The sequence below is a fragment of the Misgurnus anguillicaudatus genome, chromosome 2 (assembly GCF_027580225.2).
Source record: "Misgurnus anguillicaudatus chromosome 2, ASM2758022v2, whole genome shotgun sequence".
Taxonomy (NCBI): Eukaryota; Metazoa; Chordata; class Actinopteri; order Cypriniformes; family Cobitidae; genus Misgurnus; species Misgurnus anguillicaudatus.
In genome coordinates, this window is record NC_073338.2 from 34,469,514 (window position 1) to 34,485,956 (window position 16,443).

Below are 16,443 nucleotides of genomic sequence, written 5' to 3' on the forward strand. Positions count from 1 at the left end.
GGGGTTTTATGGCATCGCTGTGAAGAACCTTTTAAGTACCTTTAACATCTGAAGAACCTTTTTGTTTCACAAAAGGTTCTTTAAGGTGAAAAAAAGTTCATCACATTATAAAAATGTATTAAGAAATAGTTCTTTAAGGAACCAAAAAAAGGTTTTTATGGCATCGCTGTGAAGAACCTTTTAAGTACCTTTAACATCTGAAAAACTTTTTGTTTTACAAAAGGTTCTTTAAGGTGAAAAAAAATTCATCACATTATAAAAATGTATTAAGAAATGGTTCTTTAAGGAACCAAAAAAGGTTTTTATGGCATCGCGGTGAAGAACCTTTTAAGTACCCTTAACATCTGAAGAACCTTTTTGTTTCACAAAAGGTTCTTTAAGGTGTAAAAGGTTATTCACATTATAAAAATGTATGAAGAAAACGGTTCTTTAAAGCAGTGTTCCCCAACCTTTTATCTGCCACGGCACAGTTTTAATAAGTAAAAAAATCATACGGCACACCACTATACCAAAAAGCATTAAAAGAAATGCACAAACCTCTATTGCAATGCTTAAATGACTTGTTTAACTAGAATATTTTACTATATTAAATGTAGAACTCACATTCAATGCAAGTACACTTGTTTTGATGAACACAAAGATTATATCCTGGCTGGAATTGATGACATTGACATACGTAGTTGTGATTTTTCATTTTTGTGAAGAACCTTTAAAGCCTCTTTAACATCTAAATAACCTTTTTCTTTCACAAAAGGTTCATTAAGGTAAAAAAGGTACTCTGGCTCCGCCCTCCTACGTGCTTCCGCACGTATCTGCAGGATCAATCAGCGAACAGATGGGGGTGGCAAAGAACGATGACGTTGAGATTGTGCGTCAGTTTGAGTTGTAGTTCAGTAATGGCAGCGGAGAAAGACGTGAGAAAAGCTATTCAGTCCGTTGTTGCAAAACTGCCGAATATACAGAAGTTAAAGCCGGAGCAAGAACCAGGTTTGCTAAGTTTTGTTTGTCTGATTATTCTTACTTGTTGTTTCCGGCCGGTTTCGGTGCATGATATACGTCACGACCAAACGTTAGCGATTGGTTATGGCAGATTCAGAGTGACTCTGGGCAGATCCAATAGTTTTAAACTTTAACAGAGGACCCTCCTTAACGGAAGTAACGCTTTGCAATGGAGCGTGGTCAGACTCTCTGTACAAATGAAATGAATGTACGAGAGTCTGGTTGGACCAGGCTAAAAAAAAGGTTCTTCAGATTATAAAAATGTATGAACCAAATGGTTCTTTAGAGAACCATGACTAAATGGTTCTTTAAGGAACCAAAAAAGGGGTTTTATGGCATTTCTGTGAAGAACCTTTAAAGCACCTTTAACATCTAAATAACCATTTTGTTTCACAAAAGGTTCATTAAGGTGAAAGAAAGGTTCTTCAGATTATAAAAATGTATGAACAAAATGGTTCTTTAAGGAACCAAAAAAGGGTTTTTATGGCATTGCTGTAAAAAACCTTTTAAGCACCTTTATTTTTAGAAGTACATTGTTGTGCTTCAGGAAAATAGATGCAGGCTATCTTACACAATCATCACCTGTCACCCGCCATACCGGAGTTGACAGAGTGCCATAGTTTTTTTTTCTATTTTTAGCTTTAGCTGTCTGTAAAAGACACTAAGCCTTGGCTCACCAGCATAACATTTTCAAAACAACACACTTAAAAGTTAAGGTGCTTCATGATGGCTTAGAAAAACCTCTTCTGTCTAAATGGTTCTTTAAAGCACATTTAACATCTAAAGAACCTTTCGGTTTTACAAAAGGTCAAAAAAGTTCTTCAGATTATAAAAATGTATAAAAAAGAAATTATTCTTTAATGAACCTTTAACTGAATAGAAACAAAAAAGGCAAGAATTTTAGGCACCTTTATTTTTAACAGTGAAGCACAACTAAGATATTTAGAAAGGAACAAAATTACAAATTCTCAGAGCACTTGTCTGAGAAGCTGAGTCATATTTCCTGTTTTTCGTTTTCCCACAAACAAAAGAGTGTAGTGTTCATACAGAAAAAAGTGCACTAATATCAAAATAACAAAGTCCCAAAATACAAAGTTTTTCAATATTTTTCAAAACACATTTTAAGTCAATATAAAAAAATCACATTAATTTAAAAACAAAACACACCTAAAAACACAGTTTCTTCAAATGGCAGAGATGAAATAATAATCCTCTTATCCAGTTGCCCTGAACTGTTTTTTCCAGCTCTTCCGCTTTATTTTCCTTTCAAAACTCACTTCAAAACTGCCTTAGCACAATCTACTTTGTAAAAAAAGCTTTTTGTACATGGTGGACAATTCATTTAATTCATTCAGTCATTTAAAGAGATCAAACTTAACAGATCTTAAAGATCAGGTTACATAATTAAAAACACTTCAAATGTCACACACAGTATTTTGCATTTGTATTTAAGTAAGATGTCTCTGAGATATCAGAAGAATTCAATCTCTATGAGATATTAACTTAGTGTTTTAGAAAGCAGCGAGATATTTGCTCTTGACAAATATATGTACTTCTCCTTTCATGCACCAGGCACGTCCTCTTGAACCTTTTATTGAGTCTTAGCATTGGCTAACTTCTCTGGCTCTTCATCCAAGTCAGTTAAACAGCAGTAGCACATGATCTGAGTGTATTTGGTGATAACAACTTACACAGAGGAAAAAGAGAGAGAATTAAGACATCAGTAAATGCTTTTTAAGAGATTTTTATATGCTGCACTTCTGTGGTTGTAAAACCTAGCCAAAAATGTGTGCAACATTGTACTTCAAATGAGCCAAAATGACCAAAATGTCTATTGAATTACAGGATTGTTTACGCACAGATAAAGCAGAACTGTGAACTTGCATGAACAATAGTCATGTGTTTGTTGTGGCGGAGATGTGGCTGCAATGGTTGTAATTCTCCTACCACATGACTATATGTGAACCAGATAACTTTGGTTAGGTCAGATAAGTCTTTTTTGTGATTTGTTGTTTTCCACATAAAATTATGCTGAATAATGTAAAGACAGTGAAAATATAACTTTGATATCTTTAATATTGACTGAGTAAGGCCATGTCAAATACTGAAATGAAACTTTGATGTTCTTAATCTCATAATGAGATTGTGAGACTTTAGCTTGGATTTCACAGATAGTGTCACACATGCGCTAATGTGTAAAATGATTATCCTTACCATTTATTTTACTAATCCATTTAGGTCTTTTCTCTTCCGGTAGATAAACACATAGAAAATAGACAGGCACTCCGGACAATGCGATTCCTATTCCTATGAGTGAATTAATGGTGTCACTGTAAAGAGGAATAATCACCAGGAATAGACTGCAGAAGCAGTAGACGATGGGAAAGAATAACGAGAGCTGATGGAGAAAAAGACACAGAACAACTGGTAATACCTACAATAATCTTTCATTAAATTTTGGTAATAACTGGACTCCAATGCATGGATTCCTGATACCTTGACAGGTCTGTGTCTGTCAGGCTGAGTGATCCGCAGGTAAATGAGTCCAGCCACGGACAGACCCACATATAACCAATAACTGAAGCTGAAGTAGTTGATGAGTTGAAACACGTCCTCAACACACAAGAAGATCAGGCCCATAATACCCTGTAAATACACCCACAAACCCTCTGATGTGTATATGGTTACTTAAACAGTATCATATTTAGCAAAGTCATTGTTAAAGTCAACCTGATTTGCAACCTATTTTACATTCATAATAACCTGACACGATATTCCAAGTATAGGTGGGAGTTGTGGGACTTGAGTTTATCTATTGGGAATCAAGTTTGTCTAGTTATGAATGTCTAGATGCAGTTTTGAATTGCTTTGTCATTATGTATATTAACAGTGGAATTAATATTTTTATAGATCTTTTAAGTTTCAGATGATGTCACTTTGTACATTAGAAGATTTTTGTTTTGAGGAAAGTACTGTAAGTGTGTATAGATGATTATTAATAAATATTTTTGAAGTAATTTGAGTCTTGGGATAACTTTAATAGTTTTCAGAAAAAAATTACAACTTAAATAAAAATAAAAATAGTACAATTTTGAAATATTTTTTTACTTATTAATTGAAAAAAAAACATATTTGGGAAAAAACTAATACATTTAAAGAATTAGTCAATTTTCTTACAAAAAAAAATCCAGATAATTTACCCACCACCATGTCATCCAAAATTTTCATGTCTTTCTTTGTTCAGTTGAGAAGAAATTATGTTTTTTGAGGAAAACATTCCAGAATTTTTTTCATTTTAATGGACTTTAATGGACCCCAACACTTACCAGTTTTAATGCAGTTTAAAATTGCAGTTTCAAAGGACTCTAAACGGTCCCAAACGAGGCATAATATCTAGGGAAACGATTGTCATTTTTGGCAAGAAAAATTTCAAACCGCAACTTCTCCTCTTCCTCCAGCTGCGCGACGCGCCAGCGCGACCCCACACAATACGCCATCACGTCAAGAGGTCACGGATTTACAAGTGTGGAGGAAGAGGACCGTTCCGACGTTGTTGTATGTGGAATGATACCAATGAATGTCTTTTTGTCAGTTTATTGTTTAAAATGGTCCCCAATGTGCGTTTCATATATGTAACATGTGACCTTTCCACGGCATTACGCAATTACATGAGGTTGCGCTGGCCCGCCACACAGCCAGAGGAAGACGAGAAGCCGCGGCTTAAAAGTGCATATTTTTTAATTTTTATTGCCAAAAACGACACTTGTTTTGCTAGATAAGACCCTTATGCCTCGTTTGGGATAATTTAAAGTCCTTTGAAACTGCAATTTTAAACTGCATTAAAACTGTTACGTGTTGGGGTACATTTAAGTCCATTAAAATGAGAAAAATCCTGGAATGTTTTCCTTAAAAAACACAATTTCTTCTCGACTGAACAAAGAAAGACATCAACATTTTGGATGACATGGTGGTAAGTAAATTATCTGGATTTTTTTTAAGAAAATGGACTAATGCTTTAAATTAGATTGATGTAAACAAAAGAATTGAATGAACTCAAAAATTGTGTGTTTGAAGTTGAATAAACTTAAAATATTACTTCAATTGGTAACACCCAGTCAAAACAATAATAAAAATCAGGGAGAAGGTGGAAAACTCTTTATATATAGTTTTTGATGCAAGAATCATTGACTAACATTGTCAGTGGACATTAAAAGTGGATTTGTATGTAAGTATAATAATTTATCTGGATCAAAGAGTCTACATGTCGACTATAGAAGCCATGACTTACATTGAAGATAAGAGCTGGTACTGGAGTATAGCGTTCAGCATGGATCAGACTCAAACTGTTTGGCAGGTGACCTTCTCTTGCCCCCACAAAAAACAACCTAATGGGAAAAATTGTGATTTGGTAAGAAAAAGAGCTATTAAGCTAATCTGTATGCTGGGTATCTTACCTTGAGGCAGCTATAACAGAGGCATTGAGACCTCCATAGCAAGACATGGCTACAGTGATGGGAATGATCCAGCTAACAGGCCCAAGTACCTGATTCCCAAAGGTCTACAGACAGGAACAGATACTAATGCTTTAATTAATAATGAAACATTTATGAATACATATACGATACACAAAAAGATCCTTACAACAGCCACTGCATCACTACCCATAAAAGAAGGCATGTCCAGAACTGCATAATACGCCACATTGGTCAGTATATAGATGATCGTCACTACTGGCATGGAGATGGCTATGGCCAAAGGAAGATTCCTAGAGATAATCAGGAAAAAAATGAATGGCTAAGGATGAACCACTTGTGTATCAATCCTCATTGGTAGCTTTAAAGGTTAGTGTAGCTTTGAGTCTGGGTCATAAAGTTACTCAACATTAGTATCTTCATGACTCATTTTAACTGAAAGACATGGCTGACCACAACATTTTCAGTATTTGTCAGTATTTATATCATTCTCAACCCATATGACTTTCTTTCTTTTTCCAGTATTACATTCTTCATTATCTCCTTTTATGTTCCACAGAAGAGAAAGTAATAGAGTTTGGAATGTTATAATAGAATATACTTTTTCGACTATTCCATCCTTAAACAGATTTCATTGGAAGTTTGTGTAAAGTCATTTGAGAGAATTGTTTCTAAACAAATTATAAGAAATGTAAACTGTGAATTATATAGTACTAAATTGGGGAGTTGGATCGGTTTTAACTGTTAAAGGTGATATAGAATGATTGAACGAGGTATTTATTCTTGTTCTGTGATGTGACATGTAGACAACAAAATTTTGGTTGGGTCTGTAATGCCTTAGCAGCTTCCTAAAAACCTCTTTTAGAAAGCTATATTAGGATGGGGAATTTTAAACCGTGGTTTTGCACCTATTTGGCATCCCTTTGGGCTTAACTGGCAACCTCATTATGAAATGCAAGCACTTGATGCTGATTGGCTGCCTTTGCTGCCACTCAAAAGAATGTAAACTTTGCCGTCTTCAGAATACGGACAGATCAAAATTTTACAGATAGAAGAGCACACCTCGAAACGCGACTCCCATTTCGCCTTGAACTTCCTGAACACTGCTGCAGTTTACTTCTCGTTGGAGACGAGAGGCCAAATGTATGCAAATTATTTTGAAGGGGAGGGAATTGAATGAGAGTGGGGGGGAGTGAGATGCATTTTACGAAATATGTATATCATGTTCAGATTGGGCCATTTTCTGACAGACATTTCTAAAGGAGGAATTTCTATGAAACAGAAATGTTCAGAACGTCTAACACTTCTCGTATGTTCGTGAATATGGGTAGACAACTACCATTATTCAACTAAGACATGGTAAAAGCGTTTTTTCATTCTCTGTCACCTTTGAACAGTTTTCACCATTTCTGTGTTCAGGTTTATTTGAGCATGGCCCCGCCCCTAACACAGTCGCGAGCATCCGTTTAGGTTGTAGCTGTATAGAGTGCCGCAGGGATAACCTATTTTTGTTGCTGCCCATTTTTTTCCATAGAGTTTTGGATTCTCGCAAAAAATAAGCTCTGTGTTCAACAAAAGTTCATGACACTTGTGCACACCAAAGCTTCTACGCCTGCGGCTGGCGCATGTTTTTAATTGATTCCAATGGAAACTGCGTTTTTCAAAAAAGCTGGCCCCTAGCGGTTTTTCCCCACTCGGCGCTAAGCGTCGAGAGTTGAAAGAGATTCAACTTTGGGTGAAAAGCTCCGCTCGTCAATGTCAGTTCTCACATGGCTGTCCAATCACAGTGGAGGAGGGGCGGGACAAGTATCACAACTACCAACTGGCTCACAGCTTAAAGGAATATTCCATTTTCTTAAAAGAAAAATCCAGATAATTTACTCACCACCATGTCATCCAAAATGTTGATGTCTTTCTTTGTTCAGTCGAGAAGAAATTATGTTTTTTGAGGAAAACATTGCAGGATTTTTCTCATTTTAATGGACTTTAATAGACACCAACAATTAACACTTAACTCAACACTTAACAGTTTTTTTCAACGGAGTCCCAAAGGACTATAAACAATCCCAAACGAGGCATAAAGGTCTTATCTAGCAAAACGATTGTCATTTTTGACAAGAAAAATAAAAAATATGCTCTTTTAAACCACAACTTTTGGTCTAGTTCCGGTCCAGCGCGACCTAAAGTAAATGCGTAGTGACGTAGGGAGGTCACGTGTTACATATATAAAACGCACATTTGCGGACCATTGTAAACAATAAACTGACACAAAGACATTAATTAGGATCAGTTGATATACAGCAACGTAGGAACGGTCCTCTTTCAACACACTTGTAAACACTGGTGCGGAGTTTCACGTTCGTCTTCTGTGACCTCTTGACATCATGACGTATTGCGTGGGGTCACCTGGCGCATTACGACCAGATCTAGACGAGAAGCTGTGCTTTAAAAGTGTATATTTGTTATTTTTCTTGTCAAAAATGACAATCGTTTTGCTAGATAAGACACTTATGCCTCGTTTGGGATTGTTTATAGTCCTTTGAAACTCCTCAAAAAACATAATTTCCCCTCGACTGAACAAAGAAAGACATCAACATCCCGGACGACATGGTGGTGAGCAAACCATCTGGATTTTTCCTTTAAGAAAATTGAATATTCCTTTAAGTATCACAGCTAAAAAGCGCTCGGCTGAAAAAAGCTGCGTTTAAAAGTTTTGGTGTACACAACCCCTTACACGTTTTGTCCAACAAGTTAATCTTCACACAACTTTTATGAATTTTAAAGTCAAAATTTGGCTTTTTATATTTCTAATAAATGGATTTACGCTTCAAATTTCAAAATAGTTGTGTTCATCTGTAAAGATTAATTTCTTGGACAAAACGTGTAAGCGTCATTACCTTTTGTCAAAAACAGAGCTTATTTTTAGAGATAATCCAAAAGTCTATGAAAAAATGTATGCTTTTGCGAGAGAACTGTAGTCCCGCCTACTTCCAGGTAATAGCCTACGTCTTTCCTGCGCCACTCTATTTAAAGTTGAAACAGACTTTAAATAGAAAGAGGACACGCCCCAGCATTGAGAGCAGAGAATGCTGCCTGTTTTTCCAAAATTTTGAGAACTTATTTTATGTATTTGCCTTTTTTTAATAATTTAAATTTGGCTGGGTGGTTAAAAACACATTTTTCTGTGGTATGACAAACTGAGAACACATTTAAAATTGGACTTTACACAGACTTTAAGGGGTGGTTTCCCAGACAGGGATTAGACTAGTCTTAGACTAAAATAAATGTAAGAGCTGTCCAAACTAAAAACATCTTGCACTGACATATCTTAAAATACATCAGTGCCCTTTGTTTTGCCTCAAAATGTACACAAGTAATGTTTTTAGTAAGGAATGTTTTCTAAATCTAGTTATATTTCCTAATTAAACTAAGGCCTAGTCCTGGTTTAAGATAATCCCTGTCTGGGAAACCATCCCTAAGAGTACTTTAACAAAGTTAATAGAAAAAAATGTCTGGTGCCGAAACCTCTCAGGATTCTGGATCTCCTCTGTAACAAAGTTAAGCGTGTCCCAGCCAGAGTAAGAGAACAGAGCTGAATAAAGGGCCAGAGCAATGCTGCCCGCCTCCATAGAGGAGCCCTCAAATGGGCTATTGAAGTTCTTTGTTTCTCCTATAGAGAACATAATGAGAGTACAGTATGAACAAAAAATGAAAAGTATTTTTTTCAGTAATTTTCAGTTTTTGTTAAAAAAAGTATAGTTCACCAAAAAAAGAAAAATTATGTCATTATTTACTCTCAAGATGTCCCAAACCTGCATAAATGTCTTTGCTGCTGAACACAAAGAAAGATATTTGTTATCAAGCAGGAAGATCTCTTGGGTTAAAACATTGCTCAAAAAATCTTCCTTTGTGTTCAGCAGAACAAAGACACTTATGCAGGTCTGAAACAAATTGGTGTTGAGTATCGCTGACAGAAATTTCATTTTTGGGTGAACTATCACTTTAAGAACCACTTAATTGTGTAACACAATGTAATTCCAGGAAACCCCTCTTAGAAATCCACCTCCAAACCTCTTTTACCGTTACTGAGCTTAATGATCCCCACTGTGATGACAAGGATTAAAGACATGATCTTGGTATATGTGAACATATCTTGAACCATAGTGCCCCACTTCACATAAGCACAGTTTATGAAGATCAGAATACCTGCGAAAAGAGAGACAAAGTGACCCATATTGACATCAGCAAAAGTTGGTTGTCCAACGATGTGTAACTAGAATATTGAATGATGCTGCATACAGTACTTTTGCAATGTGCAATGGCAAGGAAATTTAAAGGTTTCAATTCCTTCACTGGTTCACTAGCAAGTGCACTGGGTTCATTTCCAGTGTTTCTATGGCAGGGGTCTCCAACGTAGTGCCCGCCAAAGCACATTCTATTAATAGTCTCAATTGTAATATTTATTACATTTTTTATATTAGTTTGTCTTAGTTTACGTGTGTTAACATTTTAAACAATGCTAAAACATATCAAAAAGTAAAATAAAATAAAACCAACAAGTAAAACAAAAAAGTTTATCAAAAAGTAGCCCTCCAGATTGTTTTATCCATTGTGGTAGCCCTTGCTCAAAAAAGGTTGGAGACCCCTGATCTATGGTATGTCCCAAAATAATTTCAGTTGTTTGAAACATCCATTCTTTAAAAATTCCGAATGGAAAACAAACATTGAGGAATGAATATAAAGATGGAAAGGAATATATAGTGTTGGTTTGGTTTCATTTTGCTCAGCAACCACAAAACAGTTTTAGTTAGATTAGTATGTTATTAAATTGTTTGTGATGTTACTGCTCGTCCTCGTGCATTAGGTGGATTATATCTCTGCTTTCTGAGAACTCCGGCTGCTCTGACTGTAAAGGGCAACAGCTGAAACACATTTCATGTGCATTAGAGCAGTGAAAATCACAGAAAGATGACACCTTTATCCTGGTTCAGCTTTTACAGAATATTACCTGGAAAACTTTATGTTAAGAATTACAAAAACATGCATATAGAGGTTTCGGTAGTATTAAACTAACATGATCTCACAAAGATCCGTGTTATAGTCACGGAATACTTTGCTAACCTATCCGTCACGGATCTACGCATTTCCCCATCTCCGCACCACAGACTTTCTTTTCCGTGTCAGTTTCACGTATTGGTTACTTAATTGTTTTTCCTTTTTTAAAACCATTTTTCTGTGGGTTTGGGGTTAGATTTGGAGTTTGGGTTTGGATGTCACTTTAACTATTGGTTCTATCCGTTTTTTTTTAAACAATTGTCGCCTGACGTTAGGGTTAGAGTTGGGTTTGGGTAAGGATATCATTTTATGTTACAGAAAGTCATTCTAACCCCAAACCCACGTGAAAATGGTTTAAAAACAGGAAAAACCATTGAGCAACCAACATGTGAAACTGACACGGAAAAAAAAAGTCTGTGGTACGGACACAGAAAAATGCGGAGATCCGTGACAATGACACGGATAAATAGGCAAACTATTCCGCGAACACAACACGGAAATTTGTAAGATCTGGTTGTATTAAACAGTTGTGAAGTACTGTATATGAAGAGTTCAGATGTGAAACCCGTCTGACATGTTTTCTTGTAAATACACATAAAAAATTACGCATTTTTCAGAATAAAGCATTCAACAGCTCTGTGGTATAATAATACATATACCAAAAGCATTCAGTTAGTATCATCATTTAATTTTTGACAGAGGATGGCGTTTGGCGGCCTTTGCATATGAGCTTTTTATATACAGTATAGTCATATATTAAGAAAAAACACACAAGATTAAAATCCAGCACCAAAAATAAAACATTTAGTACTTTGGTATATATACACCATAAAATGATCTGATAGCACTACTGTACCATGCACACCACAGTACTGTTAATAAAGGGATGTGTCAGTTGTTGATCTTTCACCCAGTTACCAAAACTGTCTGCTATGTAAAGGCAAAGCTGAGTCATAAAAAGAGTTTGTGAGCCACTGAAATAATTTAGTCCAGTTCTTAGCAGCAAAATGGTTCTCAAAATCCAATTTCAATGAAGAATGCATTTGGAGATCCCAGAACTGCCAGCTGGATTAAAAGCACATCTACTGTATTGAAGAACTCTTAACATGACTGTATTGTGCAACATTTTGTACGTTGATGCTTTGAAGTCACTCTTGTTTTATCATGCACAAATCCTTCGTATACGTTATCAGACAAGCCAAAAGAAACAAACTAAAGACCTTTCATGCCATAAACCGGTTAAAATAAATATTGGTGAGAAATTAGTGGTTAAAACCGGTTCTGTGAGCAGCCAGGATATCCTCCCTGTGTCTCAGGGAAATTAAGTGTTTGTTTCTTCAAAAAGGAGAAGTAAAGCTTGGCTTAAAGTTTTCTTTGCATCCTGTATGTGTAGGTGGAAATATGAGTGTTCAACACCAGCTTGGTTTCCTCATTTTACATTAAGGGTTACTGAGTTACAATCCAGCAGAGTTTAGTAATCTGAAAATTACACACAGGTGTGCAGTACATGACCCTGAGACACAAACTTTCTATGGATACTTTAGTGCTAAAGGTCAACATCAAATGGCATTCGCAACCATTTATAACATCAGGATGTGAGATATTATTAGTAAGTAAAACATGATATTCAGTGAAGAAAAGAACCATTTTTGTTACCTCAAAAACATTTTGGAGTAAAAAATAGCATGCTTATTTTTTCCCTTTATCTTTAAACCTGTATGAGCCTTTTGGGGGAACAGTAGGTTATGTGTTAAAGGTTTTTTATGAAACCATACAGCCAAACAAAAAGACCATTTTAGGAACCTTTATTTTTAAGAATGCCCGATGGGGCTTAAATGTATTTTTTCAACACTATTTCACGTGAATTCATGTAAGAGTTGGCTAATTTGTATTAATTCATACGACCACACTCATACGTTTTTGTACGATTTTCCTTGACCTCTGTGATGTTGGGGTTAGGTTTTGTTGTTGTTCTTTTCATGAAAAGCGTACGTTTTTGCACAATTAACTTCGTATGAATTCATACGAATTTGCCAACTCCTAAAATATGTATGAATTTTCATGAGATCAGGCTGATCTTTTGGTATCCAGCTCGATAGTTGATAAACTAAAAAAATTTATTCATTCAATTTACTTAATTTTTTTAAGGTTAGTGGTTGCAATCAATTTATTTAAGTTATATTTAAACAAAAGTTTTTTTATTTTATTTTACTATGTTTTGTTTAAATGGAGCTTAAATAAATTGATTGCAACCACTTACCTTAAGCAATTGAGTAAATTGAATCAACCATTTTAGAAAATTTGTAGTCAGTTGAGAATGACTGCTCCATGGCACTCATTGGTTAAAACCTTAGTGACATTGGTGACATTAACCAAAAAGTTAAGTTGTTTCAGAGACAAATATTTTCTTTTGGATAAATGCTTTGAATCATGCACAGTAAGACCAGGAATGTATATTAGAAAAGTAAATACAGTGTGACCCTGTCTGTCTCATAAGTTTATTGAGATTAGGAGCATCAAAAATTGATTTCAGTCACTACCTTGATTTCAGTCTTTGGCTTGGCCTTACTCAGTCAATATTAAATGTTTATATTAAGGTTATATTTTCACTGAATGTGCTTTACATTATGTAGGATTATTTTATGTAAGTAAATCACAAAAAAATTACATTAGCTGGGTTTTCACAGGCAGGGTCACATGCCTGTATATGTTCAATTTTGATTCATGTTGCCCTTAAAGGAACAGTATGTAGGATTGTGGCCAAAACTGGTACTGCAATCACAAAACTGGTGGCCAATATACAACATGACAACATCAGTTGAGGGCTGCAACTCCTCTTTTTAAATGACAATATCCTGGCCGGACAACTGTTGTGAGTGATATAAGTATTTGAAATGAAAATGATTTCTTAATGTTTAGTGACATATCAAGGCTATTTTATGATTAATTTATATAAATTTCTTACATACTGTTCCTTTAAAGGTGCAGTGTGTAAATTTTAGCGGCATCTAGTGGTGAGGTTGCGAATTGCAACCAACGGCTTAGTCCACTGCTCACCCCTTGCTTTTGAAACACAGAGAAGCTACAGTAGCTGCCAACGAACAAACATGTCATCGTAGGAGACAACTTGGTAAAAAAATTGTCTGTTAAGGGCTTCTGTAGAAAAATGGCGGTACAAAATGGCGACTTCCATGTAAGGGGACCCTTATGTATGTAGATAAAAAGGTCTCGTTCTAAGGTAATAAACACATAACGGTTCATTATGAAAGGTCTTTCTACACCCCTAATAATATAGTTTTGTATATTATTTTGCATTTCTGTCAAGAGATCCTGTCAAGAGATCATTCAAAAAATTACACACTGCACCTTTAAGGAGTTATCACCATTTCATTTAGAGAGGACTCACATAGACAAGCTGCTGCTATCAGTCTAACAGCATCATACGGAGGCTGACAAGTGGGGTAAAGCGCTTCCACCAGGTAGTTGGCAAACGTCAGCGAGATAACAGCTTGGCTGGCCGGCTCGATCAGTAAAATAGATGTCCACAGTCGGATAAAGGCAAGGAAACTGCCGAAAGCTTCCAGGATGTACACATAACTAGCTCCAGACTTTGTAATGGTGGTTCCAAGTTCCCCGTAACACAGAGCGCCAAACACCGAAAATATGCCACCGAGGGCCCAGATGACCAGAGAAAGGCCGTACGAGCCGCTGTACATCAACACGCCTTTGGGCGACACGAAGATGCCAGAGCCAATCATATTACCAACGATTAAGCAGATGCCATTGCCGAGAGAAATCTCTCTCCTCAAGATCATCTTCTCATCCTGCTTCTCTGGACCATTGCATGGACCAGCTGTTTTCTTCAGATCCAGGTCTGAATCTTTCTTTAACATAGGACAGAACCTTTGGCCTATGGACATTAGTTGCTTCATGCTGCAGGAAAATGAAAATCAGTGTCACTGATGAAATGTTTTAGTTACATTTTTGAATGCAACTTTTACTTAACAATAATGTACATGGGTGATTCTCGTGAAATTAGACTTATGAGGTCATAAAACATTTTGATTAAAAAAGTAAATGCAAAGAGTCTCAAAATAAGAAGCATACCGTTTTTGTTTTTTCCACATTTAAGGGGAATTTTTTCATTACCGCAACGTGTCCATGACTGGATTTGGGTTCTTTGACTTGAAAATATTTATAATTATAAAATCTAAAAAATAAAAAGCTTCAGTGCATGTTATACTATAAACATTTACAGTAAAGAAACATGGTATTTGGTGATCATTGGTAAATGTAGAGACAATAACAAGGAATATAAATGTGTCCAAGAAAACATTTCTCATCCTCCGCAACAATTTTCAATCATTGTTTAAGCCCTCAAGGAACTTAACATTTAAAAAAAATTGTTGGAAGGGACATAATTGACTGTGACACTCAAGATGGCTACCAGGTAAGCAGTTTATTTTTTCTCTTCAGATAAAAGTTAAAATTTTGTTTGTCATAGTACCTAGACACTTTTTAGTTCTCATTACCGAAACATGAGTTTGTAAATGCATATATTTAATGTAATATCATGTTGCGGTAATGATAATTTTGATAATGATAATCTAAAAATTTTAAATGATTCTATAGGAAATATTTTTTAAATCCTCAAAAAAATAATAGTTAGTAAGTTCAGACCTTAATTTTATATGTGCAAAAAAATTTATTCTGGACACCTAAGTCTGGATTTCATGAGAATCACCCACATGCATTAAAATGTCACTTTTCAATTCAACTTGTGGTTTTGTTTTACATTAGCATCAACAAAACTTGATATCTTGTTTTTGATTCCCAGAAAACTAAATTAATCCACCATAAACAAACACTCTAAAAAAATGCTGGGTTGCTTTCAACCCAGCCATGGGTCAAATAGGGACAAACCTAATTTAACTAACCTATCGCTGGGTCAAATGTAAACATTGTTGGGTTGCTGGGTTTATTTAACCCAACAGCCGAGTTCGACCTCTTTGACCCAATGCTGGGTAGGAAATAACCCCTATAGTGTACTTCTGTAGAAAACAACTTACAGCAAGAAAACAAAAACTGAATTATGTTTAGAGAGGATTTATAAAAAATCTTGCAGTTAATGATGTCTTCAGCACACAGTATATAACAAGGCTTTATAAGACCACAACAACTACACAGATAAAAAAAATTAGCTTTATTTAAAAAGAGCCAATAGACAACAGGAAACATTTCGGAATTTACATTTTTGCACTAGGCAATGTCCTTAATGCCTCGTAGCAAAACATATCAAAACAGATACTGAGGTGCCAGCAGTTTTATAAAAACAAAAGTCTCATACTCTACCTTTATTCATCCAAGATGGAATGGAACCATAGAGCTGGATTGTGGAGAGGAAGCGTGTACAGATGGGTCATGCAAGTTTGCTGTCTGATGGTAATCCCGGTTAGAATAAAGTCAGACTGTAAGAGTAAAACCAGTCAAAACAAGTGCTGTTGCAATCCCAGAGTACAGAGAGACCCTGATGTGTTTTTCCAACAGTTACAAGATAGCTTCTAGAGTTCCTCTGTCTATTTTAAGAGGTCTGTTTTCAGAGAGAGAGAAAAAGAGAGAGAGAGAGAGAATGCCCGTCCTACAGGCAAAATTAAAAGTATTTAAACTGAATAATGCTTTTGTCATCTGAGCCATTCTTTTGTGGAGTTCTGTTTAAGGACAGACTACCTTCCCATTATTCGTATTGCTTAGGAATAGTAAATACAAAGCTCATATTGATGTCAGTGAATGAATTTTGCCTGGTAGATCATAAAACTAGAGATATGAAAATCTTAACAAGCCACACGATATATATTATTATTACATGGCTCATTAAATTGCTTGATTCTGATTGGCCAGTCACAACACATTCCTAGAT

General features: G+C 35.6%; 1 protein-coding gene across 2 annotated transcripts; it reads right to left on the reverse strand.

The window, feature by feature from the left end:
• Positions 1–1,892: 1,892 nt before the first annotated feature.
• LOC129442633 (Y+L amino acid transporter 2) lies at positions 1,893–16,069 on the reverse strand. Of its 2 annotated transcripts, XM_055202842.2 has the most exons (11): positions 15,879–16,069; positions 15,650–15,705; positions 13,933–14,459; positions 9,552–9,677; positions 8,997–9,141; positions 5,641–5,764; positions 5,454–5,557; positions 5,288–5,384; positions 3,496–3,645; positions 3,214–3,397; positions 1,893–2,685 (listed from the first exon to the last, which is right to left on the reverse strand). In XM_055202842.2, the coding sequence occupies exons 3-11, from the start codon at positions 14,456–14,458 to the stop codon at positions 2,591–2,593; spliced, it is 1,551 nt and encodes a 516-aa protein (XP_055058817.2). In that variant the 5' UTR covers position 14,459; positions 15,650–15,705; positions 15,879–16,069; the 3' UTR covers positions 1,893–2,590. The 2 variants fall into 2 exon arrangements, with proteins under 2 accessions (XP_055058817.2, XP_055058816.2); XM_055202841.2 differs by lacking the exon at positions 15,650–15,705 and having other exon boundaries at positions 15,879–16,068.
• Positions 16,070–16,443: the final 374 nt, after the last annotated feature.

What these genes read in the sequence shown, in the direction of transcription:
- LOC129442633 (XM_055202842.2), bottom strand. Translation starts at nt 14,458, where the DNA reads ATGAAGCAACTAATGTCCATAGGCCAAAGGTTCTGTCCTATGTTAAAG. An exon ending in TCTGTTATAGCTGCCTCAAG is followed by an intron (nt 5,385 to 5,453) that starts GTAAGATACCCA and finishes TTTTCCCATTAG; the next exon opens with GTTGTTTTTTGTGGGGGCAA. An exon ending in ATGGATTAGTAAAATAAATG is followed by an intron (nt 2,686 to 3,213) that starts GTAAGGATAATC and finishes CCTCTGTGTAAG; the next exon opens with TTGTTATCACCAAATACACT.